Source organism: Mauremys mutica, chromosome 3 (assembly GCF_020497125.1).
Source record: "Mauremys mutica isolate MM-2020 ecotype Southern chromosome 3, ASM2049712v1, whole genome shotgun sequence".
In the NCBI taxonomy this organism is placed as follows: domain Eukaryota; kingdom Metazoa; phylum Chordata; order Testudines; family Geoemydidae; genus Mauremys; species Mauremys mutica.
The window spans coordinates 125,244,402-125,271,468 of record NC_059074.1 but is presented as its reverse complement, the minus strand read 5'-3'; the positions used below and the strand labels follow the sequence as shown (position 1 = coordinate 125,271,468).

At 42.9% G+C, this 27,067-nt stretch overlaps 2 protein-coding genes across 2 annotated transcripts in view; both read left to right on the top strand.

Annotated features, from left to right (window-relative positions):
* The window catches only part of SFT2D1 (SFT2 domain containing 1), a 41,736-nt gene extending 29,305 nt beyond the window's left edge, over positions 1-12,431 (top strand). Inside the window, exons 5-8 of the mRNA XM_045011503.1 lie at positions 4,509-4,544; positions 5,631-5,689; positions 9,103-9,132; positions 11,739-12,431. Coding sequence (XP_044867438.1) covers positions 4,509-4,544; positions 5,631-5,689; positions 9,103-9,132; positions 11,739-11,778 — 165 coding nt within the window. The 3' untranslated portion in view covers positions 11,779-12,431. The remainder of the gene's footprint in view (positions 1-4,508; positions 4,545-5,630; positions 5,690-9,102; positions 9,133-11,738) is intronic.
* Positions 12,432-17,730: 5,299 nt separating this feature from the next.
* On the top strand, positions 17,731-19,556 carry PRR18 (proline rich 18). Its single transcript, XM_045011100.1, has one exon. The coding sequence runs from the start codon at positions 17,938-17,940 to the stop codon at positions 18,649-18,651; it is 714 nt and encodes a 237-aa protein (XP_044867035.1). The 5' UTR covers positions 17,731-17,937; the 3' UTR covers positions 18,652-19,556.
* The last annotated feature ends 7,511 nt before the right edge of the window (positions 19,557-27,067 follow it).

Sequence of the window (27,067 nt, the reverse complement as noted above, 5' to 3'; positions counted from 1 at the left end):
TTAGGAAATGCCAGAATTAAGGTTGCTGTGTAACCTTAGATCAGCTCCCTAGCACAGTGTTTCTCAAACTGTGGTCCACAGACCCCTGGGGGTCCGTGGGCCTCACTGAGAAACTCCTCCCCCTCCCTCCTAGGCACGCCTTCAGCATGTGGAGAACAGGCTTACCTGTCCTGGCTCCCTGCTGCTTCTGGAAGCAGCAGGCATGTCCCTGTGGCCCCTGGGGTGGGGGTGGGGTGGGGGCAGGAGGTCTGTACACACTGCCCCTGTCCCGAGCGCCGACTCTGCAGCTCCCATTGACTGCAGTTCCTGGCCAATGGGAGCTGCCGGGGCAGTGCCTGTGTGTAGGAGTAGTGTGTGGAGACCCTCTGTCCCTCCACCCACCTAGGAGCCGCAGCCAGAGGGGTGTGCCAGTTGCTTTCGAAATATGAGCATCCCGAGGTAAGTGCCTCACCCCTCCCTCACCCAACCATCTGCCCCAGCCCAGAGCCTACACCCAAACTCCTTCCCAGAGGCCACACCCCTCCTGCACCCCAACACCCTGCCCCAGTCTGGTGAAAGTGAGTGAGGGTGGGAAAGAGGGAATCATGGGAGGGATGGGGGATGGAGTGAGCAGGGGCAGGGCCTTGGAGAAGGGGCAGGACAGGGGCAAAGCCTGGAAAGGGGGTGGGTTAGGGCTGAGCAGGGGGACTTGGGGGTCCCTGAAAAATTTTAAATCAAAATGGGGTCCTCAGGTTGCTAAAGTTTTGAGAATCACTGCCCTAGCACATATGCACTGTTCAGTCTTGAAATACATGATCATACTATTATTTCCCCCCTTACCTGTGTCTCATTCATCGCACAAGGTTACTTGCTCTGGGGCTGAAGCAGGGTTGTGCAGGAAAGGATGCTGTTATCTGTAAGACCCATACTTTATTTGTTGCAGCAGTTGGAAGGTGTGTAGTGAATGAGTCAGGAAACCCAAAGAAGAAAAAGGATGGCCTCATGGTTAATGCTGAATGCAGCCCTAGAGAACTGGATTATATTTAGAGCTGGTTGAGAACTTTGTCAATGATATTCTGATGGAAAATTCATTGTTTTTGCTATATCAAATTTTTCCAGGGGAAAATAGTTCCCAGCTCCTTGGCAGTCTGGGATGCCTGTCTCCCCGAGCTGTCTGGTCCCCTGACTGGTGAGCTGCTAGGGCCTGGGCAGCTTGGGGAGCCGCGGACATTTCAAAAAGGTCAAAATGAAATCTAGTTTCAAAAAAGTTGAAACAAAATATCAGAATTCCCAGGCTGCAGAAAATTTCAGTTGTTACATTTTTAAATGCAATTTTTTCTGAAATGTTTGATGGGGGAAAGGGGATTCCCCACTTCCAATGGAATGGGAATTCCAGATTCTGGTCATCTCTAGATTCTGTCCCTGCCTCTGCCACAGAGTTTCTCTGTGATGCTGGGCTGGTCACTTAAAAAATAACCCTTTCTCACATGGGCACTAATTGAGTGTTCTGGCGGCCTGACTTAAAACCCTAAGGCAGGGGTGGCCAACCTGTGGCTCTTCAGAAGTTAATATGCGGCTCCTTGTATAGGCACCAACTCTGGGGCTGGAGCGACAGGTGTCAGCTTTCCAATGTGAAGGGGGGTGCTCGCTGCTCAACCCCTGGCTCTGCCAGGGGCCATACCCCAGCCTTCTGCATGCCATGGAAACAGCTGATCGAGAGAGAGAGAGAAGGGGAGGTGCTGATCGGTGGGACTGCCAGTGGGTGGGAGGCGCGGGGCTGGGGGGAGCTGATAGTGGGCTGCTGACATATTACTGTGGCTCTTTGGCAATGTACATTGGTAAATTCTGGCTCCTTCTCAGGCTCAGGTTGGCCATCCCTGCCCTAGGATCTGATTTGTAGAAGTGCTGAGCACTTCAGCTGCAAGTGAAGTCAGTGGGAGCTATGTTTTGAACGTAAAGTGCTCTGAATGTAAGACTCTGAAAAAACAGGTCCTAGGTGTCTCAAATTGGGCACCCAAAATTAATGGCTACTTTGGACCTTAATTGATCTATGCCTCAGTTCCACAACTGTAATATGGGGATAATACCCAACCATCTCACAAGGTTTTGTGAAAATCAATTCATTAATATTTGTGAAGCGCTCTGTATAATTATGAGTACCATAGAAAGGCCCATGAGGAAATTACTAATTCTGTCTTCAGAGCAGAGTTAGAAAAGTGCAGTAAATAAGGCCTGGGGCCACACACTGAACTATGAAGTTAAAACAAGAGATTGAATACCTGCTCTTTTAAGTGAGCAAAATCCATTCTGTACACGGAATGAGGCAGATTTCCTGTAGAGGGAAAAAGCATGTGATCATGTAATTAAAGACTGTCATAATGCATATGCACATGGGCCAAATTAAGGCTGCACAGACCACCTTAATTCTGGAATTTCCTAACTTGAATGCTAGACTTTGCAACCTTAGTTATTTTAATGTATTTTTTTTTACTGTTATTTATGTTGCAGTAGCTCTCAATGTGCTCTGCATTGTACATTTGCACAGGAAGATAGTCTTTTGTCCCAAAGAATTTAAAATGGGACCAAAAAAGTGAGGAAAATGGAAACATTGCAGTCATCACCTTGACTACTTACACATTATTTGTTCCATAGAGGCCACATAGGGCTTGTCTATGTGAACACTTAATTTGCTGCAATATAGGATACAAATCTACCCCATACTAGTCTGCCATACACTAAGTGTCCATGTGGACCCTGCTGCCGTGCACCTGAAGTTCCCCAGTGAACTTTAATCTATCCCGTTTTTAAATGGGAGTAGATTAAACTGCTTTAGGGAACTGTTAGTGCATGGCAGCATGGCTTACATGGATACTTAGTATGCAGCAGGCTAGTATGGGGTCAGTCAGGGCCGTCCCTACGGGACAAATCAGCCAGGATGCTCTCCCCCTGCCCGGGCTGGTGAAGTGACACAAACAGCTCCCTGGCAGAATTTCCTATCGAGGTTGTACTGAGCATACTCACCCAAACTGAGCAGGCACAGTAACATCTGCTGAAGCCTACACTGTCCTAGTGCCCCCCGCACCCTAACCCCACTCCCCTGGGCCAGGCTATAGGTGCTGACTCTGGGTGCTCCGGGGCTGGAGCACCCATAGGGAAAAAATAGTGGGTGCTGAGCACCCACTGGGAGCTAGTGGCCCCACGGATCAGCACCTCCCCCTTCCTCCCCGTGCCTCCTGCTTGCTGCAAACAGCTGTTTCATGGTGTTCAGGGAGGCTGAGAAGGAGGGGGGAGGAGTAGAGATGTAGCGTGCTCTGGAAAGGGGGGGTATGGGGCCTTGGGGGAAAGAGTGAAGCAGGGGCAGGGCCTGGGGAAGAGCCTGGGGTCTAGTACCCCTCGGCAGTTTGAAAAGTCGGCGCCTGGTCCCGCACTACAGACGCACACTGAAGCGCAGGGGGCCCCCGAAGCGCAGGGCCTGGAGCAGTTGCCATGATTCACCCTACTAAGGGTCAGTTTACACTCCAGTTTACGCTCCAGTTTGCTCGGAAGCAAATATTCATGTAGACAAGCTCTTAGAAACTTTGAGCACAGTTTCAGTGGAGTGCAGAGGACAGAAACCAGATTAGGAGAAATTTGGTTGGATGAGGAACTCAAGGCAATGGTTAACTGTATATTTCTGCATTTTATACTTGATAAATTCTGAGACTAATCTGGGATTATAAACCATTTCATTTTTAATCACTTAGTTGTAATGTTACACCAAGGAAAGGTGTATCATGAAGAAAGGGTAGTTGGAAAGCATAAATGTGTAAAACATGCAGGAAAAACTATGAATTATAGAGTGACAGTATTTCTAGCAAGATACTTTAGGCTCTTCATGGCCCATACTCTGCCCTGAAGGGAAATCCTACTTTTCAATTAACGACACTGTACTTACAATTGCAAATCTCTTGGGATTTTAATTAGAAAAACCAATTACTCTGTTCAAAAATTTGGCCTTTATGCTGTTTGGAATCACATATTGCAAGATACTGAAGCTAAATATACTTGGCATCCCTACTTTGTCCTATTAAAATGCAAACTGGCAACTGATAGGAAATAACAAAGAGCCTCATGAGTAGCTTGAATAAAGTTTCATCTGAGCTTTTTTTATTGAATACAAAACAGCTGCTCCCTAGTGGGCCTCTTTTCACTATTACTGGAAGAAAAAAACATTGGCAGAAACCAAGTCTGAATTTGCCAAATACAATAATTGTGAATGGATGTTTTTAACAGTAGATTGTCCATCATAATGCTAGTGCCTGTCTTGTCAGAAGATGGATATTGTGAATTCTAGATTCACAGTGATGCTGTTTATGGCATTAATGCTCAGGATTAAGTTCAGACCATTCATACTATAGAAAAGCCTATGGATTTCCTTATTAAAGATGGTGCATTTGAAAATGCTGATTTATTGAGAATACACATCAACTATTTGCTTGATTTGGATATTTGCACACTATACATATTGATTTTTTTTTCTTTTTCCTCAGTTGTGTTTGATATGCACTCTGTGTGCTGTATTCTGGGTAAGTGATATTAACTCAAATTCTTTTTGTCCCTTTTTAAGAGCAAGCTGGTTTGGCTAGGTTTTTGGCTATGGTAACAGTCTGTGGTTCATCAAATGCTTTTAAGAGCAGTTCAGGGACTGTATTATTAAAGCTCAATGAAGTCAGAGGGACAGATGAGCTTGGGCAGGAATGGTGTCCTTAGCCTCTATTTGCCAGAAGCTGGGAATGGGGGATAGGGGATGGATCACCTGATGATTACCTGTTCTGTTCATTCCCTCTGGGGCACCCGGCACTGGCCACTGTCAGAAGACAGGATACTGGGCTAGATGGACCTTTGATCTGACCCAGTAGGGCCATTCTTATGTTCTTATGAATTATTTATTTAAAAAAAATTCCACTTTTAATGGAAGTGTGCAACATTGGTGTTTGAATTACATTTAGTTGGTGGATGGCATTGAGCATCTTGGCTACAGAGTAAGAGCACTCTTACAACTGCATATTGTGGGAAAGGACTTTCAGAACATAAGATCTTAAAATGAGTAAAGGAAAACAAATGATAAACTTTTGTATAACAGGTTTCAGAGTAGCAGCCGTGTTAGTCTGTATCCGCAAAAAGAACAGGAGTATTTGTTTTGTTAGTCTTTAAGGTGCCACAAATACTCCTGTTCTTTTTGTATAACAGTATCTTCAGCTGCCTCAGTTCTATGCTTTTGTAATTCAAGTATCAATACAAGGGTGAAGGTAAACATGTATCTGAAAAGAACATACACTGTAATGTTGCACAGGTGAAATATAAGAGATAGTAGTTTGGTGGTTGGAATTCTTCGTTCTGAAGAGTTTCAGAACTAGGGAAGACTTAAGTTGCAAAGATGCTAATTAGCTCTCTTCAGTTAGAATGATATTCTAACAATTGATTATAGTTATTGCAAAGGGGAAGGAGATCTGTTTAAGCTCCTAGACCTTCATAACTAAGGAGATTGACCATCATGGATCAGCTAAAGTTTTGGAGTGAACTGGACTGAATAGGCTAGTACTTCTAGTTACTAAATTAAATTATTATTTTGTACAAATCAATTTTAATCTGCAGTGTTTCTTTCATTTTAGTGGGGTAAGAAAGGTTTGGCCCTGCTATTCTGCATATTCCAGTTCTTAGCAATGACCTGGTAAGGTGCTTTTTTAAAAATGTATCTTGAATTGTTTATCACTTGCCACATAACCTTGACGTGTAATTAAGAGGTACCTATGAAAAAAGATAGGGCCAAATTCTGCCCACAAGTCGCATACTGTTCTAAATTGAGTTGTGTATGTGCAGCGTGGCAGGATTTTGCTCAAATTATCTGGCAGAAAAATGTCCGATAGCTTTAGATATATGAAAATGTGATCCTTAATTCACTGGGTCTGAGAGTGAGTGAGTGACTGTGTATCCTGATGGGTAGGGTGCCCACCTAAGGTCCAGTCGCCTTGCAGTAATGACTGTTTGAAGTGCACCAGCTTCAGTTAGGAGAGACGGATGGAGGACCACATCAGAATATTCCATAGTGCAGTGGTTAGGACACGCTCCTGAGAGGTGGGAAAAAACCCTGTTGAAGTCTCTTCTTCCCATCAGGTGGGGGAATTGAACCCAGGTCTCCCACATCCCAAATGAGCCTTCTTAGCACTGGTCTAAAAGTTAAGGAAAGTACAACCACCTACTCCTCTTCCTCTGGCAGGATTTTGACTGGGGACTGATGTGGTAGGCATGCTCTGAACACACATACCAGATTGGGGCCCATGGATGAGAGAGGCAGATAAATGCCTATTTTTCCCTGGCTTTGTGGATCACACTGGGAATAGGCATCTGGATAGTTAGAGCAAGGCAGCAGTGCATGTGCTCAGGGGCATAAACTTAAGCAACTAGGGAATTTTTACAGCAGAAGCTTAGGTGCAATGCAGGGATGGGGTGGGGGTTGTGAATCCCATTGGTGCCTAAAATTGGGACTTAGATATGCAGATTCCTTTGTGGATCTGGGCACTGGTGATTTTAATAGAGGAAAATCAGGTATGGTGTTGTATTTGGAATAGGGAAGATGAGCACATTTATCAGACACTGGACAATGTATGGTCCAACCTCTAAGTTCTCTCAACCAAGGGGGGGCAGATATTGGGCAGTGGGTTTGGATTTATGGCTAAGCTATTTGCTGGCACCCTTGGTGTCCAGTGCAGGGATGAGGCTCAAAATGGCCAGTCCCCAGAGATAAACAGAAGAAAACTCTGAGCTAACTGGTAAACCATTTTAGCCTGGAGGAAAAAGGGGAGACAGTAAGTTCCTGTAGATAGAGATGGCTTTCAGATCTACCCATATGTCCCCTCTCATGGGAAGGAGGGAGGATTCTGAAGTAGGCTGAATGCCTAGGAGTTAGGCTGAAGTGGGCCAACCCTGACAGTTTTTGATATGGAGGCCATTTAATGTTGCACTGGACCCAAGTAAATAATAGGTATTTGGGGACTGGTGGAGGTTAGGGACCTATAACTAAAACTAAAAGTTAAGGTCTTCTGATATCAAATCCATCCCAGTGTCTGATCAGCACAAGCAGGAGAATGAAACACAATTTCTTCGAGTGCTTGTTCAGGTCCGGTTCAAAGCCATAATGGACTTAATCGTCTAGGTGTCGGCACACCCATTGACAACAGCCCAGGTGCGTCTGTCTCTACTAGGTCACATGGCAGCATGTACATATGTGGCATGGCATGTGCCCCTGCACCTCAGACAGCTTCAGATGTGGCTCACGTCAGTCTACTCTCCGAGCAGGCACCGTTTGGATTCCATTCTCACCATCCCAGCGTCAGTCCTGGCTTCCCTGAAGCGGTGGTTGGGGTCTAACCCAGGGGCGGGCAAACTTTCTGGCCTGAGGGCCACATCAGCAGGGGTGGCTCTAGACATTTCGCCGCCCCAAGCACGGCGGGATGCCGCGGGGGGCGCTCTGCTGGTCGCCGGTCCCGTGGCTCCGGTGGACCTCCCGCAGGCGTACCTGCGGAGGGTCCACTGGTCCCGCGGCTCCGGTGGACCTCCCGCAGGGTCCACCGAAGCCGCGGGACCAGCGGACCCTCCGCAGGCATGCCACCGAAGGCCGCCTGCCTGCTGCTCTCCCGGCGACCAGCAGAGCACCCCCCGTGGCATGCCGCCCCAAGCACGCACTTGGTGTGTTGGGGCCTGGAGCCGCCCCTGCACATCAGGTTTACAAAACTGTATGGAGGGCCAGTTAGGGGAGGCTGTCTTCCCCCAACCCCCAAACAGCCAGGCCTGGCCCGGTCCCCACCTCCTAACCGACCCCCCCCACTTCTCGCCCCCTGACGGGCCCCCCTTGTGACGCCTGCCCCATCCAACCCCCCTGTTCCCTGTCGGCCCCCCTGGGCCCTCCACCCCTGACTGCCCCCTGCTGTCCCATCCAACCCTCCCTTTCACTCCTGACTGCCCCCCCGCCCCATTGACACACCCCCGTTCCCTGCCCTCTGACCGCCTCGACCCCTATCCACACCTCCACCCCCTGACCACCACCCCGAACTCCCCTGCCTTCTGCCTTCTATCCAACCCCTCCTTCTCCCTGCCCCCTTACCGCACAGCACAGAGCACCAGTGGCTGGCAGCATTACTGCCATGCCGCCCAGAGCACTGGGACAGGTCGTGGCTCTGCAACCAGGGGTGGCTCCAGGCACCAGCGCACCAAGCCGGTCCCATGGCTTCTGCAGAAATTTGGCGGTGGGTATGCCGAAGGCGCGTTACCAGCAGACTGCCCGCAGGCATGCTGCCGAAAGCTGCCTGACTGTCGTGCTTGGGGCAGCAAAATACATAGAGCCGCCCCTGTCTGCTGCCTGGCTGCCCAGAGTGTTGCGCCGGTGGCATGGCGTGCTGAAGCTGTGGGGGTTGGGGGACAGCAGGGGAGGTGCTGGGGGCTAGTCTCCTGGGCCAGGAGATCAGGGGCCAGGCAAGAGGGTCCTGTGGGCCGGATATGGCCCACGGGCTGTAGTTTGCCCACCTCTGGTCTAACCCTAACCTGAGGCCAGGTCTAACCACCACTTCAGGGAAGCCAGGACATTTTGCTATAAGAGCAAAATGCCATAAAGTAGTCTTACTCTTCAGCTGTGTGTGTTTGTTTGCACTATAAACACCACCAGGTACATATTTGCATAAACTACTTTTGTTCTAGTCAAACTAGACAATGATGTCTTTTGCTATCTTGATTTCTGGGAGAATTGTAGGTTTCATAGTTCAATAATCAGTCTTCAGCAACCAAAGTTAAGAATCCTAAAGTGATAGTAAATCTCCATATTCCATTTTATAGTGGAATTCATATTCAGTGGAAGTTATATACTACATAGCAACATTCAAAGAAAAAAGGAGACCAGAATCTCTTGGCAGTACACTTAGTTCTTGCAGAGCCCCTTTTATTTTCAAGTGGATATAATTTGAATACGTAATCCTGTGACAGGGTTTATTATACCAGTCTGCTTTTGTTAATTCTGGACTAAAATAGCGAATTGATATGTAGAAAACAAATGAAACATCTCAAATTTTAACTATTGTTTCTCTCCTTTTTCAGGTATAGTCTCTCATATATTCCTTTTGCAAGGTGAGTCTCCCTTAATTGCCCTCATTTTATAAAAATAAAAGTTAACCTGTTCTATAATTTTTTTCAAAAGTATAATTTTCTTGAAAATCACATCTTTTAACTTACTAATTTTGAAAAAGCCAAATATAATATCCTCAGTCTTAATTTTTTTAGTATTTGGAGGATAATTGTTTGGATTAACAGTTGTACCATAAGTAGGCTTGGAAGGTTTAGATTTTTATTGGTATGTCTGTAAACATCGATGTCATCGTATATGCACAGATGAGAAAATATTTCCATCAAAATGTACAGATAGGCAGAGTAAGAAAAATGCTGCTTGAGAATTTACTAGTGTTTGATTTTTTTAAGGATATTTATTTTGTGTGTTGACAGGTGATGAGTTTGTGTGTTAACAGTTATAAAGCTTGAATTTTTGAATCTCAGCTTCTGTCATTAAAAAATTGTCAGAACTCCAATAATTTCCTGCAACTGTGAACATTTAAATCAATAAAAATAAAAAAAATGCTTAAACATTTAGATTATGGGTCAAAATTACAAAAAATAAAAAACTGAATTCTGCCAAGTCTACCATAAGCAATGCCTGTTCTGAAGTTTAAGATGGGTGCAGATAAAGATACCCAGCAATTTACTTGTTAAAGCATTGTAGCATTTTCTCTAGTTTTAATCACCAAAATAATTGTTATAATATGCTACAACACTGCGTAGTTTAAGGATATTTCCTACATAAAGTTTCATATACATTTGACAATATTTGGTAGCTTAAATGGACACAATGAACTTCAAATCTAGTCAGTTTAAAAAAACTAAATAGTTTGTTAGTAAATTTGTTTTTTAATCACCTGTCAGTGTTTGTGGCTTTGCCTTTTCCTGTTTTTTAAAATCCTCTCTCTTCTCCTCCTTCCCCCCCCCCCCCCGGTTATTCCTTCGTAAAAGACCCATGTGCCCAGGGGAAACTGGCACTACACACAGTGCTGTCAAATGCACAAAGTAAATTTTTAGTTTAATTGAAAGATTAGAGAGAAACTATAGTGCAATTTGGTTTTTTAACAACACTATTTAAAACACTTAATTCTGATTTTTTTTTACATTGACTGACTGCTCCTATAAATATATCCTGCCTTGCTAAATTTTTCATAGCACCTCTATTTTCATCTTGTATTTTCTCACTGCTTTTCTATAATATTCCAATAAAACCTGACATAAGCCACAAAATTCTATGCTATAGATTCTTAGGTGTGGCAGAATTAAACCGTAATATAAATTTAGTTATAGCAATAGGTGATCTCATTAATTCTAACAAGACTGTCTTCAAGATAGTTGCAAAGCAGTGAAATAATTCATATTTAAATACTATAAAATGTCACCTTAATTTTGACACATCTAACTTCCCCAGTCCGATTACTAGCATTCTAAACTTCTACATTTCCGGCAATCATGTCTCACTTTCTATAGGCTTATTTTTGTTTAAATCAGTTTAATTCATACTACTATGTTTCAGAATGCTCAAAGATACTAACAGCCATTGGTACCTGGCCTTCTTTCTCTTGTTTGAATGCTGATCTGATAAAACATGAGTTCAATTATCTAAACAATTGAACTGAAGCAAATAAAAAGTGTCATAGAATCATAGGGTTGGAAGGGACCCCAGGAGATCATCTAGTCCAACCCCCTGTTCAAAGCAGGACCAATCCCCAGATTTTTACCCCAGTTCCCCAAATGGCCCCCTCAAGGATTGAACTCACAATCGTGGGTTTAGCAGGCCAGTGCTCAAACCACTGAGCTATCCCTACCCCTAAGTCTATGTAATAAAAACGAAGGACCCTATGATTTTTTTGATAGGTTTTTTAAATACTGTACTAGCCTAATTCTTTTTCAAGTAACTGAAGTATATGCTAGTATAAAATGCCATCACAAGTTGAGCTTCATACATTCTGTCTTATGCAAATAGTTGGCTGAGTTATTACATGGTGCCAGGAAATGGTATTGCGTAACTTGTCTAAAGTACTCGTGTGTTTTAATTTACACTTAAAAAAATTGTAGCACCCAAAAATACCCCAAGGAGGCTTGTTCACTTCCAGAAGACTGTGATCTGCCATATTTTTAGAACTCGTTTTATTATATAAATCTTAATTATAGGACAGCTGTGTTGGGGCATACGGAAATAACTTATTTCACTTAAACTCAAGAATATGGGGAGTCCCTGAATTTTCAAAGTGGCTAACAGCCAAGTACAAAAATTCTGCTGAATAGCAAATAATTAAGTTTTGGGAAAATAAAAATAAATGAGGCTGAACAAATTCAGCCTCATCCAAACGGAGCAGTATACAAACTAATTTACAAAATGCTCAGTAGGGAAGCAATGCCCCTTCAGATCTTTCAGTCTCTCCACAGAGTTTAATAAGTTATCAGAATTCTGCATCTGACAAGTAATTAAAATTTTCATTTTGTCATCCAAAATAGTGCATCATTCAATTTGTATGTTTTATAACTAATTTTGGGAAATGTAACACAAAATATTGTGTAGTCTGAAAAATATTAGTGACCTGAATGTGGCCTGTGTGTATTTAAAAAAAAAAAATGTTAAAAATGTGTTTTGTTTTTTTAAGGGATGCTGTGATTAAATGCTTCACGTCCTGCCTGAGTTAGACTAAACAAAACAAACTATTCAACATCTTTTAAAAAAGACAACTTGATATTTTTTGTGAAGTTTTGCTCAGAAAAATTATGAACTTCCACTCCTGAAACAACACCTCGTGACAGTTTTTGTATTTTCCTTGCCTTTTGCACGCTGGTGATTAAATCATTTTAGCAGAACCAAGTTTAAATATGAGCCAGGTAAGCAGTGTCTGAACCGTCTGGAAACTAGAATAGGTTTAACACTTTATGCAATGTAATATTAAAACTGTTTGACTCTGTTTCTGTTAACACAGTTTAATGACAATTCAGGATTCTGGGTAATATGAGACAACTTTTTATATGAAACTTTTACATATTTCTTATGTGCTATTACTATTTGTTCACTCTATGCATTCCCCAAAGATCAGGATTTTGTCATTGTTATAGAGAAATATTTTTAGTTAATTATAGCTGGTAGGGCTGCTTTGAAATGTTTGTACGTGGGCAGTATGGAGAAAGTTTGGTGTGAACATGAGAGATCTGGTAAAAGCTTGCTCAGTTTTGTTATGCTTACATTTTAAGCACCATTTTTTTCACTTTGAAACTTAAAATATATTTGATTAAAATGTCTTATGGATAATATATAAATCAATGATTACAAAATAAATGAATTATTGTAAGTATCTAGACTATGTAATTTTTAGACTTGAGCCACATAGGGAGGAAAATTAAAACATGCTTGCAATATATATTTCACTTTGAAATTAGTCAACACACTTCCAGTTATTACCTCAAATCTTTCTTGCTACCCCCTTTCCTATCTGTCAGACTAAAAATAATTGTGTTGGTACATGTACGTAACTCAAACAGTCTCAGAATACACAAGTCACTTTAAAACATCTTTAATTTTTATACTTTTTTAAAAAAATGCTCCTGGTGGTATAATGTACATGAAGTGAATATATAACTAGATGGAATATTCCAATAGGACACTCAATAAGGACAAATACGAAGTACTCCACTTAGGAAGGATCAGTTGCACACATACAAAATGGGAAATGACTGCCTAGAAAGGAGTACTGCGAAAGGGGATCTGGGCGTCATAGGGGATCACAAGCTAAACATGAGTCAACAGTGTAACACTGTTGCAAAAAAAGCAAACATCATTCTGGGATGTATTAGCAGGAATATTGTAAGCAAGACATGAGAAGTAATTCCGCTGCTCTATTCCGCGCCAATTAGGCCTAATCTGGAGTATTGTGTCCAGTTCTGGGTGCCACATTTCAGAAAAGATGTGGACAAATTGGAGAGAGTCCAGAGAAGAATGACAAAAATGATTAAAGGTCTAGAAAACATAACCTATGAGGGAAGATTGGAAAAAATTGGGTTTGTTTAGTTTGGAGAAGAGAAGACTGAGAGGGGACATAACAGTTTTCAAGTACATAAAAGACTGTTACAAGGAGGAGGGAGAAAAATTGTTCTTATTAATCTCTGAGGGTAGTTCAAGCTGCAATTTAAGCCCATTGCTTCAAGGGAGGTTTGGGTTGGACATTAGGAAAAACTTCCTAACTGTCAGTGGTTAAGCACTGGAATAAATTGCCTGGGAGAAGGGGGTGTGTGGAATCTCCATCACTGGGGATTTTTAAGAGCAGGTTGGACAAACACATGTCAGGGATGGTCTAGTCATGCCTTGGGTGCAGGGGACTGGACTAGATGACCTCTCGAGGTCCTTTCCAGTTCTATGAATATACTTTGCTTAGCTTCTGTGAAAGCAGTGTTTTGGGGACAAGCCTTGGTTGAAATATTTTTCCAATTGTAGTTATTTAGGCATTGAAGAGCAAAGATAAGTCCTATAAGGATCCTGAAGCTACAGACAACCTACCTCTTACATGGCTGATGTTATGATGGTAGAAAGTTCTTTATTTCCCTCTCTCTACCAGCAGTACCTCCATCTCTTCCAGGTTTAGCTTTAACAAGCTAGTCTTCATGTGAATGTTGACTCCGAGACAGTGGGATGGCTGGGAGATAGTGTTTGCATTTTCTGTGAAGGAAACATCATGGTGGCTACATTTTACTAGCATATGCATCCCTGTTGTCTCAGCTTCATATAGGTGTTAAATAGAACAGGGCTGGGGAAGAGGATTCAGAAGTGAGGACTCTGGAGGCAGTCCTCCGCCTTCAGGCAGAAGGACAAGGAAGCCATTGTATTGATTAATGCTAAACCCCTGTATGTAAGACAACAGCCACATTCCACTGAAATTTATCAAATGTGGTGAAGAGATCCTGCAATATGGGTATGGTTTGATCAGCAGTTTAAGGCATGTTGGCTTTACCAGTCAGTGTGGTATTGCAGGGGGTGCATACCTTCTGGGTTGTCCTGTTGCAGCAGTTAGCCAATGGGGCAGAATCTCTGAGAGAGGCTCTCATTAGGTAGTTCTGGTCCCTTCAACAGGTTGTTGGGTTGATTAGCTGGGACACAGGGCAGTTGACATTAGCAAACAAGGCACAAGAGGGCCTTTCACTGCTCTGGCCTTCCCATCTTTGTTAGTGGTGGAGGGTATTCATAAATGTTGTTGATTGCAGTTCCAGCTGGTGACTTCCACGGGTCACCTGGACTGCAGCAATTGTACAGATATTAACGGACATGGAAGAATTTCATGGAACACCTTGTGGACTCCTGTCAGTTGAAATGGAAATTAAAGGACAAATGAGCACTGGGATTTTGTTTATATGCTTCATAGGATCGCAACTTTGAGCAGTTGTTTCTGGCAGCAGGGATGTCAACTCTTCCAGTGGGATAGACATTGGTTTTATTCTCCCAAAACAATAGAAGTTGCATGATTTTTGGAGACACCTTCCTTTTCCCTGTGACTGACATCAACATGCGTTTCTCAAGGGAAGAAGTAGACTTGTGGGTGAGCCTGAGCCATCCTACAAAGCCAAGGCTTTCTCAGGCAGTAGACTGTTCTGGCTGTAGGCCATGATAGGCATCGGGAGTAAATCAGGCTCTGAGAAGGCCTTGGTGTTAAACCTGGGATTCTTGTGCTTGGAATTTGAGCAACAAAAAGGGGTAAGGCAGGTGATGGGGAGCATTGATCACCTTTTCTCTTCCAAATTGCTGGCAAATCAGGTTGCCCCAAAAAGTTATCCTGTTATGGAATTAATGAGGTCATGAACACTTGGCCAAAAATGTCAGATATATGTATTTGTCTTCATTAGCCTCTTCAATTCTCAGTGATACTTTAAGTGCCCATTTTATAATTCTATCTATGCAGAAAGCATGCTTGGTCCATGAGAAAATATGGAAAAGGTAGACAAGACCTCGCATTTGACTGACAAGTTAAAAGAAACTAGTTTTGGGCTAAAACTATTCTACAGGTGTTAGTCACAGATGCTAGTTCCAATTAAACACTTCAGTTGTCATTACTACACAGTTTGAAATCAGATGCTGCTGATCCACTCACCTTGTCTCATTACATATTTTAATTGTCTTCATTAATCAGTATTACTGCTTAGTCTGGAATATTTTATTAATTAGATTACTATCTAGAAAGTTCACTTCTGGAGAACTCAAGTTACATTCCATGCACATTCTATTACAAGAAATGTTTTGTCAGTTACAGGAGCATTCATCCTTTCTATAAGCGAAGGGCAAGCATTTCCTCCTCAAAACAATTTGTTTCCAAATATTTTCATAAAGTCAGAAAATGTAACTGAAAACTTTATCATTAATGAACTGAAATTAAAATCAAAACCACTGATGTAGGCAGGAACTGCAGCTGTAGGATAACTGCTTATCATGGTCTCACTGTGTCAGCTACTTTCCTTATTTCCAGACACTATGCAATAACTGGACAAGTTGTTTGCATATACAATTGGACTCAGCTCCACACAGTAAGAAACTTGCAGTGCTACAGTTAAAACATGTCCATAAATTTCAGGTACACTAAATATTAAAAAAATTCAATGACTGTTGTAATAAGGCCTCTCTAAGAACCAGCTGCTACAGTTTTTGCTCCAATCACTTGTGAATGGTAATAATTAATCTCCAGCTGATTAAATCAACATACATTTAATCCCTTATTTTAGTAGTTACATGGCCCCATTGTATTTATCCTCCCAGCTCTCCTGTGAGATAGGGAAGTACTACTGTCCTCATTGTATGGGGTACAGAGGCACATGTTGAGCAAATGACTTGTCCATAGTCCCACAGGAAATCTGTGATGAAGCAGGGAATCCCAGGCCTCCCAAATCCTAGGCTAGTATCCTAACAACTGGGTCATCCTTACTTTCCTGCTTTTAACATCTTATCTGATTTGGCTTTAACAATTGTCCTTGTTTCCACATTTTCTTCAATTAGAATACCATGTTCTGAAACATTGTCTTTAAGCCATATGTCAAGTATCAGAGGGGTAGCCATGTTAGTCTGGATCTGTAAAACAGCAAAGAATCCTGTGGCACCTTATAGACTAACAGACGTTTTGCAGTATGAGCTTTCGTGGGTGAATACCCACTTCGTCGGATGCAAGATATGATTGCCCTTTGCAAACAGTCCTGCAAAATATTTCTCTGGTGTGGTTGCCCACATTCAATCACTAGCTGTTGTGGACTGTCTTATTATAACAATATGATATAGCTACTTTGTTGGCCTACTTGAAAGAATAACTTTGATTATCTTCCACTGTTGCTCTGACTACTTTTCTTTCTATGCTCCGGGTGATCTCATCCATGCTCTTGGTGAATGTTATGTAACCATTGCTCTCTGCTGCAGACTAATGTAGTTCTCCATCCCAACCAGTCTTACATCTCAGCCTGTCTTACTGATATCTTCTCCTAGCTGTTCTACCAAATCCTCTCACTAACCTAACTTCTCATTTTTTCCTCCTAGGCTATCTCTTTTCTCTTATCACTGTTGACAACTTCACTATCCTCCCCATCACTCATGTTTGCAAGCTGTTCTATGTAACTTTTTAAACTCATCCCATAGTCAGTCAGTATAAGGGAAGGATATATTAGTTTCTCTTCTTACCCATCCATTCAGTTGGTTGGACCTTAGCTTTCTCACACTAATTCAAATATTAACTAAAAAATGAGTAATACTTTGTTATGAAAACAGTGAGAGAGGTGTGTGTGTATGTCCCAAAACCTCATTTTGATTGCCGGTGTGAGCCTTTTTGATGTCACAGCTTTGCAGCAGCTCTTAACAGTGACTATCCTGAAGAACAGTAGGTCCCTTCTTCTGCCATACTCAGATGACAAAGATAAGAGATTAGGAAAGAGGGGGGAGTTTAAAAGAGGCTTGTGGCTAGGGCAAGGAGAGTGTGAATGAAGGATGAGGGGCTGAAAATATAATGAAACTTTCACTGTGCCACCTTATGTCCCTCGTAGGTCTCTTTAAATGTACTTATGAATGTAAAAAGGAAGTGGTAGCTATTGCCTAGTTCACAACATTTCAGTAGAGATGAACTGGTAAATTTATAAATAGCAGTTGCAAGAGTGAGGAGAGCATGTGGAGGACAGCAAAAAGGGAAAGTGACTATCTGAATAGATAAAGGAAGCATTTACATTTTCTAAATTTAAACAATCTACTCTATTCCTTTTTAATCGTTTATTAGGAACTAATTATTGCAATAGAAATACATTTTAAATGATTTTTTAAAAATGTTAAAAGCAGTGACCCCCTGCAAGGGCTGCAGTAGGAGAGCATTAGTATTGCCATAGCGCTCGCTTTTATAATACATTCTGAAATTCTGTCCCCTAATAGTTTACAGATGTAAATTCCCTAGTCTTGCTCAAACTGTGCTTACAGCTCTTGCGAACGTTTGGGGGGTTGTGTTTTGACGTCTCTGTCTCTTCTTCCTCACAGCCACTCTTGCCTCTTATTTTAATACTTAAAAAAAAAAAATCACGTCCCTTCTTTCCTTCACTGCTCAAAGTGCGGGGGGGGAAGCCTTCGCCGGTGAGTGCTTTCCCCCGCCCACTCGGCCCCGCCTCCTGCTCAGCCTCGCCGCTGCGTGTCTGGCTCATTCATCGGGAGCCAGCGACGGAGCCTGGCGGTCCCAGCACGCTCGCGCTCTCCTATGGAGCTGCAGTCGGGACCGATCCGTCCGCGGGGGATGCTCGGCCCTGCCCGGGGTGCGATCTGCCCTGAGCCGCTGTGAGGAGCAGAGGGGGTCACCAGGTACCACCATGTCCCTGCCGCCCATCCTGCCTCCCCCCGCCCCGGCCGCCACCCCCGCCGCCTCCCGAGCGCAGCCCAGGAAGCCGGCAGCCCCCAGGAAGGCAGCGCCGCCGCCGCCCGCCGAGGAGAAGCCGCCGAGGAAGCCGCGCGGGGCGCCCCCGGAGCGAGCCGGTCCCTTCCCCAGCTCCTGGCCCTGCGCCTCCCTGCAGAGGCAGCAGCCGCGGCGGCCGGCCCCGGCCCCGCCACAGCCCCGCGGCCGCTCCTGCGAGAGCCTGTGCGCGGCGGCGGCGGGGCCGGAGGCGGGGGCTGGAGAGGCCGCTCTGCGCTTCTCGCTCAGCCTCCCCCCCGAGGCGGCCCTGGTGCTGCAGCGCCGCAGCCTGGAGAAGCAGCGGGGGCGGCCGAGCCCCTCCGCCGGCACCGAGCGCCTCCTGCCGGGCTCCCGGAGCAAGGCGGCCCCGGCGGCGGGGGGCTCGGCGCGGAGGGGGGCCCGGGCCGGGCCGGGGTCCAGCCCCGGGGACCTGCGCGCCCTGCTGAAGATCTCGCTGCTGAACGAGCGGCACCGCTACGACGACGTGGAGTACGAGGAGGAGGCGGCGCCGGGGGCCGTGGCGGACGAGGGGCTGGTGCGCAAATGCACCGAGTGGCTGCGCGGGGTGGAGAGCGCGGCCGGCCGGGACCGGGCCGACAAGCTGGAGACTCTGCCCCACCTGGGGGCCCTCTGATCTTGGGTGGCACCTGCCCGCCCAGCCGCCCGCACCCAGGGAGCGCTCAGCCCCCGCCCCTCCTCGCAGCAAGAGCCGGGGGGGCTCCCCAGGTGATGTGCCCCGCAGCGGGGGGGTCTCCCTCTCTCCCCATTAACCCCCCCCCGGGAAGCTGGACAGCGCCGTATCCTGCTCCAAAGCCTCCTCCCGTGCTCGTCTCCCCAGACTCAGCCACAGAGAGCGGAGTTTTGGTGCCGGGTTTAACCGCCCGCCCTGCTGCTATCCCCGCCTGAGGAAACTGACTTGCGCTTTGACCCCGTGGGGGCTGGCGGCTGTTCCAGGCGCTACATAAACGGGGAAAAATGTATTTATAGCTGCTGTGTACTGTGTATTTTCATTCACATCTTGTGGGGAGAGAAAAAAAGGGGGGCTGACTAATCAGTGTTGTATAGATGCTTCTCCTGATTGGCTGGGCTGCTGGATGCTTTTTATCTGAAATCAGGAGACAGAGTTTCTAGCGGATGATGGACAGGATGGGGAGGTGTTTGAATGTGATCAAATATGATATGGGCAGAAACAGAGACAAACGTTCTCAGCAAGTTAATTTACTCTAATGCAACAGGTGCTTCATCTGCTATATTCACTTCCCTGTTTTTTTGTAGCAAAAGCTGACTCCTGACATTTGCAAGAATTGTTTATGATCTCTGGGTTAGGGTAGGGAGAGGAAGATGGGTGAAACTTGTTAAAACTATAGAGCCTTTATCAGAAACTATCACAAAAGTGTCTTTGTGTTAAACAACAAAGGGCAGTCAAGCAAAAAGGAAAACAAAACCGCTGCGCAATACAGGCCCTCAAGACAAAGTGTTCAGTTACTGAAGGATAAATGTATTGATTTCCTTTTGAAAATAAACTACTTTGTAAATAGAGGTAGGGTACATTGATTTTGTCTGTTTGTACATGAACATATTTATTTATTTGAATAAATGATTAAAGCCTTTTGTGTTGCAACAGCAGCACCTTTGTAACTGAATGGGGCTGTTTCTTAATCTATTGCAGTCATCTGATTGTATTTAGTTGTGGGATTGAGAAAGATAAGCAGTGATTACACAAAGATAAATGTGGGCTGATAATATGCAGAGAATGTGCAGCTTATTTAGGATCATTTTAATTTCCTTTCTAGACTAAAATGTCCAGAAGATTTAAAAGCTAGGGAATTGGAACCAAAACCCTTACAGGTAGGGCCTACCAAATTCACAGCTATGTAAAACGCGTCATGGACCATGAAATCTGGTCTTTTGTGTGCTTTTATCCTATACTATACAGATTTCACGGGAGAGACCAGCATTTCTCAAATTGGCGGTCTGGACCCAAAAGGGAGTTGGAGTGGGGTCTCAAGATTATTTTAGGGGGGGAGGGGTCACAGTATTGCCACCCATATTTCTGTGCTGCCTTCAGAGCTGGGCAACCGGAGAGCGGTAGCTGTTGGCTGGGAGCCCAGCTCTGAATGCAGAGCTGCCGCCAGCAGCAGCACAGAAGTAAGGGTGGTGTGGTATGGTATTGACACCCTTACTTCTGTGCTGCTGCTGGCAGGGTGCTGCCTTCAGAACTGGGATCCCGGCCAGCAGCCACTCTCCAGCTGCCCAGCTCTGAAGGCAGCACCACCACCTGCACCAGCACAGACGTAAGGGTAGCAGTACAACCACCTCCCCTACAATTACACTGTGATGTTTCAGATTTAAATACCTGAAATCATGACATTTACTATTTTAAAAAATCCTATGATTGTGAAATTGACCAAAATGGACCATGAATTTGATGGGGATTCAATGAGATGGATAGCTGGCCATGGTTTAGGGAGTGTGCAGAACAGAACAGGTTAAGATGAGCCCTTCAACTGGTTTGCAATCAACATACAGAGCTGTAGCTCTACATATGTGTTATATATAATATGGAGCACTTACCTGGGGGCACAGTTCGAAAAAAGTGGCATTGTGCATGAACAGTGTATGAATGTGCTAACACTTATAATCACATTGTCTAAATTAAACTCTTTCCGACATGTTTAAGGGCACTTGTCTTGATTGAAAAATATGAGATTTTAAAGTTGCTACATGCTAAACACATTTTAGTGGAGGTGGGAACCCTTTCTCTCTGCTCCATGCTATTCAAAAACTTAAAAATGCACAGTAAAATAGTACTTAACCAAAAATTTCCCCCATCACTGAGGCTGGGAACAAATGTAAAAAATGTCAGTTGAAAGGAAAGTGCGACAGTAGGCATAAGCAGACTAAGCAATTGTTTAGGGCCCTGAGCCGCTAAAGGGGGCCCCCTATTTGCTTTTTTAGTGTTGGGGGGGCACCCAAAATATTCCTGTTTAGGGTCCCTGATGGGCTAGCAACGCCTCTGAAGGGGTAAGTCTTTAAATAAAGTTAAGGGTGTGAAAACAGGCTGATAACTAAAGGGTCTCCTCAGCTACTTGTTGCCACCACAATACTATAATTCACTAACTTAGAAAATTCATAAGTAAATACTTAAGATACTGTGGCAAACCTTTCATAAGAAATAAATTTGTTTAAACATGTATGAACATGTTCACTTGAATTTATCAAGTATGCTGCAAAGTACTACTTAGTGTTAGAAATTGAAAACTTAATGTTGCTTTGATGTAAAATGTTTCATGGTACTTTAGGAAAGATTCACTTTTTATGCAAATTGGTTTTAGCTTTTTATGCAGTGGATTACTCTGACATTAAAGCCGCAGAGCAGAAAAAAATTGTCTATGTTGGCAATGCGATGAACTCCCAGGAGATTTTATTTTTACAGATAAATTGCTCAGAGTGATGGTGTATTTTAGCTTCATTTTAAATGATATTTCATTATTGAAATAGCTCTTTGATTTTGTTCCAGAAAATTGGGCCTTTTCATACTCTCCTAATATAAGCCACAAAGCCTACATGTCTGGATTTCTACTAATTAAATACCAGAGTGCTGGTGGTCATTGTAAAAATAATTCACTAATCTATTGCAAATGTGAAATAGTTGTGCTCAGAAGCCCAGAGAAAAATGTGGTGCATGAGAAAATAAGTCAAATAATTTAATGTCGTTAAAAATCAATTTAGAGGCTGCTTTGTAATATTGTGTATGAAATGTAACTGTCACTTAAAATTTCCTTGACATCTTTTAAACAATGCATTGCACATGCCTCTGCCATAGCTGTTTGATTTAATTTTCAGTACAGCAAGAATATTAGCACCTTGAATCCATTCAGCCCTAGCAAATAGAAAGTGACTACACAAATCTGATTTCTACTGGATCAGTCTCAGACATTCCTTTTATGGCCACAGTGAAAAAAGATGCATCAACAGTTGAAGTTGCAGTTGGATTTTCTTTTCTTTTTGGCATCATTAATTGTAAGGTACCACATTAGTCTGTTTTGGAAATTACCACTTATGGCTAAAGACAACTGCAATGTACTTTTATATACAAATATATTTAATCACTACATCTAGTTGCAAAGAACAGTCAATCACTTTTAAAGTATCAAGTATAAAAAAAAGTTGTATATTTGGAACTTGCTAAGTTCAGTGTGAAGTGAGAATTCAACTCATATGAATGCCTGACAGCAGCATAAACTCTTGGTAGCATGATTTTATTCCATATGACATCAAGTGAAATGAATTTAAAGGGAATATTACATCATGAGAAAATATGGAACACCTGAAGGCTAGTACTTGCTGTTGGAAGTAGGTGGGGAAGAAAAATTCCAAAGACTCAAAGCATCAATGAATGTATTATCCCTAATTGCTAATCTGATTGAAAATATCCAGTTTGAAGATTGTCAATAGCATTTTTTCTGAAGAATTAATTTGTGCAAAGGTATCCAGCTTTTACTGCATTTTGGGCTGGTGCACCACTGTGCCTTTGAATTAGAGATGGGCCTGAACCACTGGTTTAAGATTTGGGTCCAGATATTAAGGATTACCAGTTTCTCAGATGTTTGAACCCATGAATTTGGTTTGTGTGCCTCTCAATTTTACGGGCACAGTAAGCAGAAACCAGCTTTACTTGAAATGAATATTAAGTGTTATTGACTGGAAGGATAACAAACATTGAGGTTCATCTAAATGTGTCCATAAACCTCTACCTTATAGCCAATGGTTTCAGAAATTTAACGTTTTCCTTTGTATTCTAAAGGTGAGATGGATGCAGAGGTTCAGCAACTGTTATTCACCTATGAGCCAGATAGGAAGTACAAATATTCATATGCTACAATCATCTTGTTGGCTCTTCAAAGAAGTACAGTAGCTTTCCCTGAACTCTGCTGAAGCCACTGCTAATGCATATGTTTGCGTATGCCATCTAATTGGCTAATATAGCTCCAGACCTCAGTACTCATTTGTGAGGTAAACTCTAGAAAAGGACATCACGAGAATGTTTTCATTCATTCAACTTTTCCATTGAACATACCAATAGCATTTCTAATGGTCTGGATGCTGAGCCTCCCTGTCTTTCTTTGGGTCAGTTACTTTATGTGTTTTCCATCTGTAAAAAGGAGAACTTCTCTCAGGGATGTTGTGAGTATTCATTAATGTTTGTAGTGCTTTGAAGAAGAAAAATGTTAAGTATTTTATTTCCTGTTAATACAGTGTGATACTATTTCCTTGTTGTTCATCACTGATCCACCACTGGACCTGTTAAAAGTTAACAAGCTCTTTAAAACTGTTTAAATTGTTGGTGCAGGCAGGATGTGCCTAAAATGACACTGCACTCCATCTACATCTTTTGCAAACCACTTTCCTATGTAAAGATTTCCCTTTCACAACAAAATCCATCAATTTGTGGTTAGTGAATATTTTTCTGTTTTTTGTGAGTTGACTTGATTTTGTCTGAAAAGGTGCCACATGTGGTTGAGAAAGATGGACTCCTTATTAAGACATTGGAGATGATTTTATCCTTCAAGAAGTGTGCATATCATGAACCTCTAGATATTTTTTCACAGATAAAATATGTCCTTAATTAATCGCGCTGTTAAACAACAATAGAATACAATTTATTTTAAATATTTGTAGATGTTTACATTTTCAAATATATTAATTTCAATTACAACACAGAATACAAAGTGTACAGTGCTCACTTTATTTTTTATTACAAATATTTGCACTGTAAAAAACAGTATTTTTCAATTCACCTAATACAAGTACTGTAGCACAATCTCTTTATCATGAAAGTTGAACTTATAAATGTAGAATTATGTACAAAAAACCTGCATTCAAAAATAAAACAATGTAAAACTTTAGAGCCTACAACTCCACTCAGTCCTACTTCTTGGTCAGCCAATCACTCAGACAAACAAGGTTGGTTACAATTTGCAGGAGATAATGCTGCCTGCTTCTTGTTTACAATGTCACCTGAAAGTGAGAACAGGCGTTCGCACAGCACTGTTATAGCTGGTGTTGCAAGATATTTACATGCCAGATGTGCTAAAGATTCATCTGTCCCTTCATGCTTAAACCACCATTTCATAGGACATGCTTCCATGCTCATGATGGGTTCTGACTGATAACAATCCAAAGCAGTGTGAACTGACGCATATTCATTTTCATCATCTAAGTCAGATGTCACCAACAGAAGGTTGATTTTCTTTTTTGGTGGTTTGGGTTCTGTAGTTTCCCCATTAGAGTGTTGCTCTTTTAAGACTTCTAAAAGCATGCTCCACACCTCATCCCTCTCAGATTTTGGATGGCACTTCAGATTCTTAAATCTTGGCTCAAGTGCTGTAGCTATTTTTAGAAATCTCACATTGGTACCTTCCTTGCGTTTTGTCAAATCTGCTGAGTGTTCTTAAAACGAACATGTGTTGGGTCATCATCCGAGACTGCCATAACATAAAATATATGCAGAATGCAGGTAAAATAGAACAGGAGACATACAATTTTCCCCCCAAGCCGTACAGTCAATAATTTAATTGAAGCATTTTTTTAATGAGCATCATCAGCATGGAAGCATGTCCTCTGGAATAGTGACCAAAGCATGAAGGGGCATTCAAAGGTTGAGCTACAAAAGTGCCAGGTGAACGCCTGTTCTCACTTTCAGGTGACATTGTAAATAAGAAGCAGACAGCAGTATCTCCCATCAACGTAAACAAACTTGTTTGTCTTAGCGATTGGCAGAATAAGAAGTAGGACTGAGTGGCCTTGTACGCTCTAATGTTTTACACTGTTTTGTTTTTGAGTGCCGTTCTTAAACAAAAAAAATCTGCATTTGTAAGTTACACTTTTGCAATAAAGAGATTGCACTTCAGTACTTGTGATTGAAAAATGCTATTTCATTTTTTATCATTTTTACAGTACATATATTTATAATAAAAAATAATATAAAGTGAGCACTGTGTACTTTGTATTTTGTGCTGTAATTGAAATCAATATTGAAAATGTAGAAAAACATCCAAACATATTTAATAAATTTCAATTGGTATTCTATTGTTATAAGTGCAATTAATTGCGATTAATTTTTTTGAGTTAATCGTGTGAGTTAACTGCGATTGACAGCCCTCTCTACCTTTCCTTTTAATCCAGTGTATCCCAGCTCATTAACCAATAATCTAGACTGCAGTAAAACATCATAAAATTTTACATATTTATTTAATCTATGACTAGGATAATATATGTTTTATGCTCATTTACAGGCCACAACAGGGTTCATAAAGGAGCAGTTGTAACAGCTGGGCTGACATATTTACCCTAATTGTAAGATCAGTTGTAACAAGTAGGTAAAAGTTTATAAAATAATACAATAATCTATAGTAACCAATGTTAATGAAAAATAGGTCAACTTGTTTTTTATAATGATAGTTACAAACAGGTGCAAAAGACAGACACACTCTATTTGTCCAAACAAATAAAAAGTCCACGTTAATATAATTCCAGGACTATATATAATACTAAAAAACAGAATATATAAAACCCAAAATTAATAAATTAGTGTGTCAAATTTAAGCCTAATTAGTAAACAAAATAATGAGAGGATGGGCTATTCCATCATCACTCCCTTTGTGGCTCCTTAAAGAAAGACTTAGAGTTAAAAATAGGGAAAAACAGATGAAGGCTACTGAAGCGAGCTTCACCATCATGGCTGCTCTCCTGACCGTTTCCTGGGACCCCAGACCTTTGTCATCCTGATCCTGAGAGGTGTCCTTACCAGACCAGCCAAAGAGAGGGACCCCGCTAACATCCCCTTTACTTGCTCCAGCTAAATTCCAAACACCACCCGGAATAAAATAACACCAGACTTTAACAGCAGCAACAGCTCCAGCTCATCTCAACTAACTTCTCTTTTCCGCAAAAGGACAGGCATTACCATCTTGAATACCATCTAAGACAGTGGTTCTTAACCAGGGGGTTGTGGCCCCAAGCTGGTTTTAGGGAGCTGTGGAGCCCTGTGACTGAAGTGCAGGGCCCTGAGCCCCAGTGCCCCCCCAGAGCTCAAGCCCCAGTGCTCCCCACTGGAGCTGAAGCCAGGAGTGGAGCCAATGGGCTAAAGCCGTGAGCCCTAGTGCTTCCCACCAGTACAGAAACTGGGAGTGGAGCTGCAGGGCTGAATCCCCAAGCCCCGGCACTGCTCCCGAGTCTAAAGCCCTGAGCTCTCTCCCCCCCCCCCCGGCTCAAGCCCTGAGTGCCCTCCCCTGCACCCGGTGGCTGAAGCCAAGATCCCTAGCCCCTGCCCCCCTGGAATTCAAGTATATTGGGGGGCCTCAGAAAGAAAAAGCTTGAGAAGCCCTGATCTAAGAGACTGCCAAACAAGGGGCATTTTCCTTCTAAAACTCTCTCCAGCTAAAGGGAAAGGCAATAACCTATGTTATTAAAATGAAAGCCCTACTTAATACTTTACATTTCAAATGCTTTAACTGTTTTTCCTTCTTTTCTGTGTCTTTAATAAAAGATTTTAAAAGATATTTAATAGTGTGTTTGCCATAGTACTAAGCAGCCTTACATCCATGGATACCAAACCCCTGACCTTGTTTAACAATGTTTAATCTTAGATGGTAACTGAGTTATGTGAATCGCTTTAGCCCATGTATTCCATGTAATCTGTACAACACTGATACCCTGTTGGTGGAAAAAGTGGAATACCCCAGACTTGTTATGTTGAAATCTCCCAGGATGAAAAGGCCACACAGATATATAAGCCCCCATACTAATCTTACTTGCCTCCCTAGGAGTTTCACAGGTCACCTCTGGTCTAACCCACTCATCTGGTCACACCCTGAACCTGATATTTGGCTTAGACTAGAGGTTATCACAACCCAGCCAATGTCTTGGACAGGCCATCACCAAATTAAGGCAGTGGGCAGAGCTCTGTGAGGCTACAAAACCCACAACCCTTATTTAACCACAAAGACTTGTACGCTCCATCAAATTCCAAGCATGCCAAAGGACAG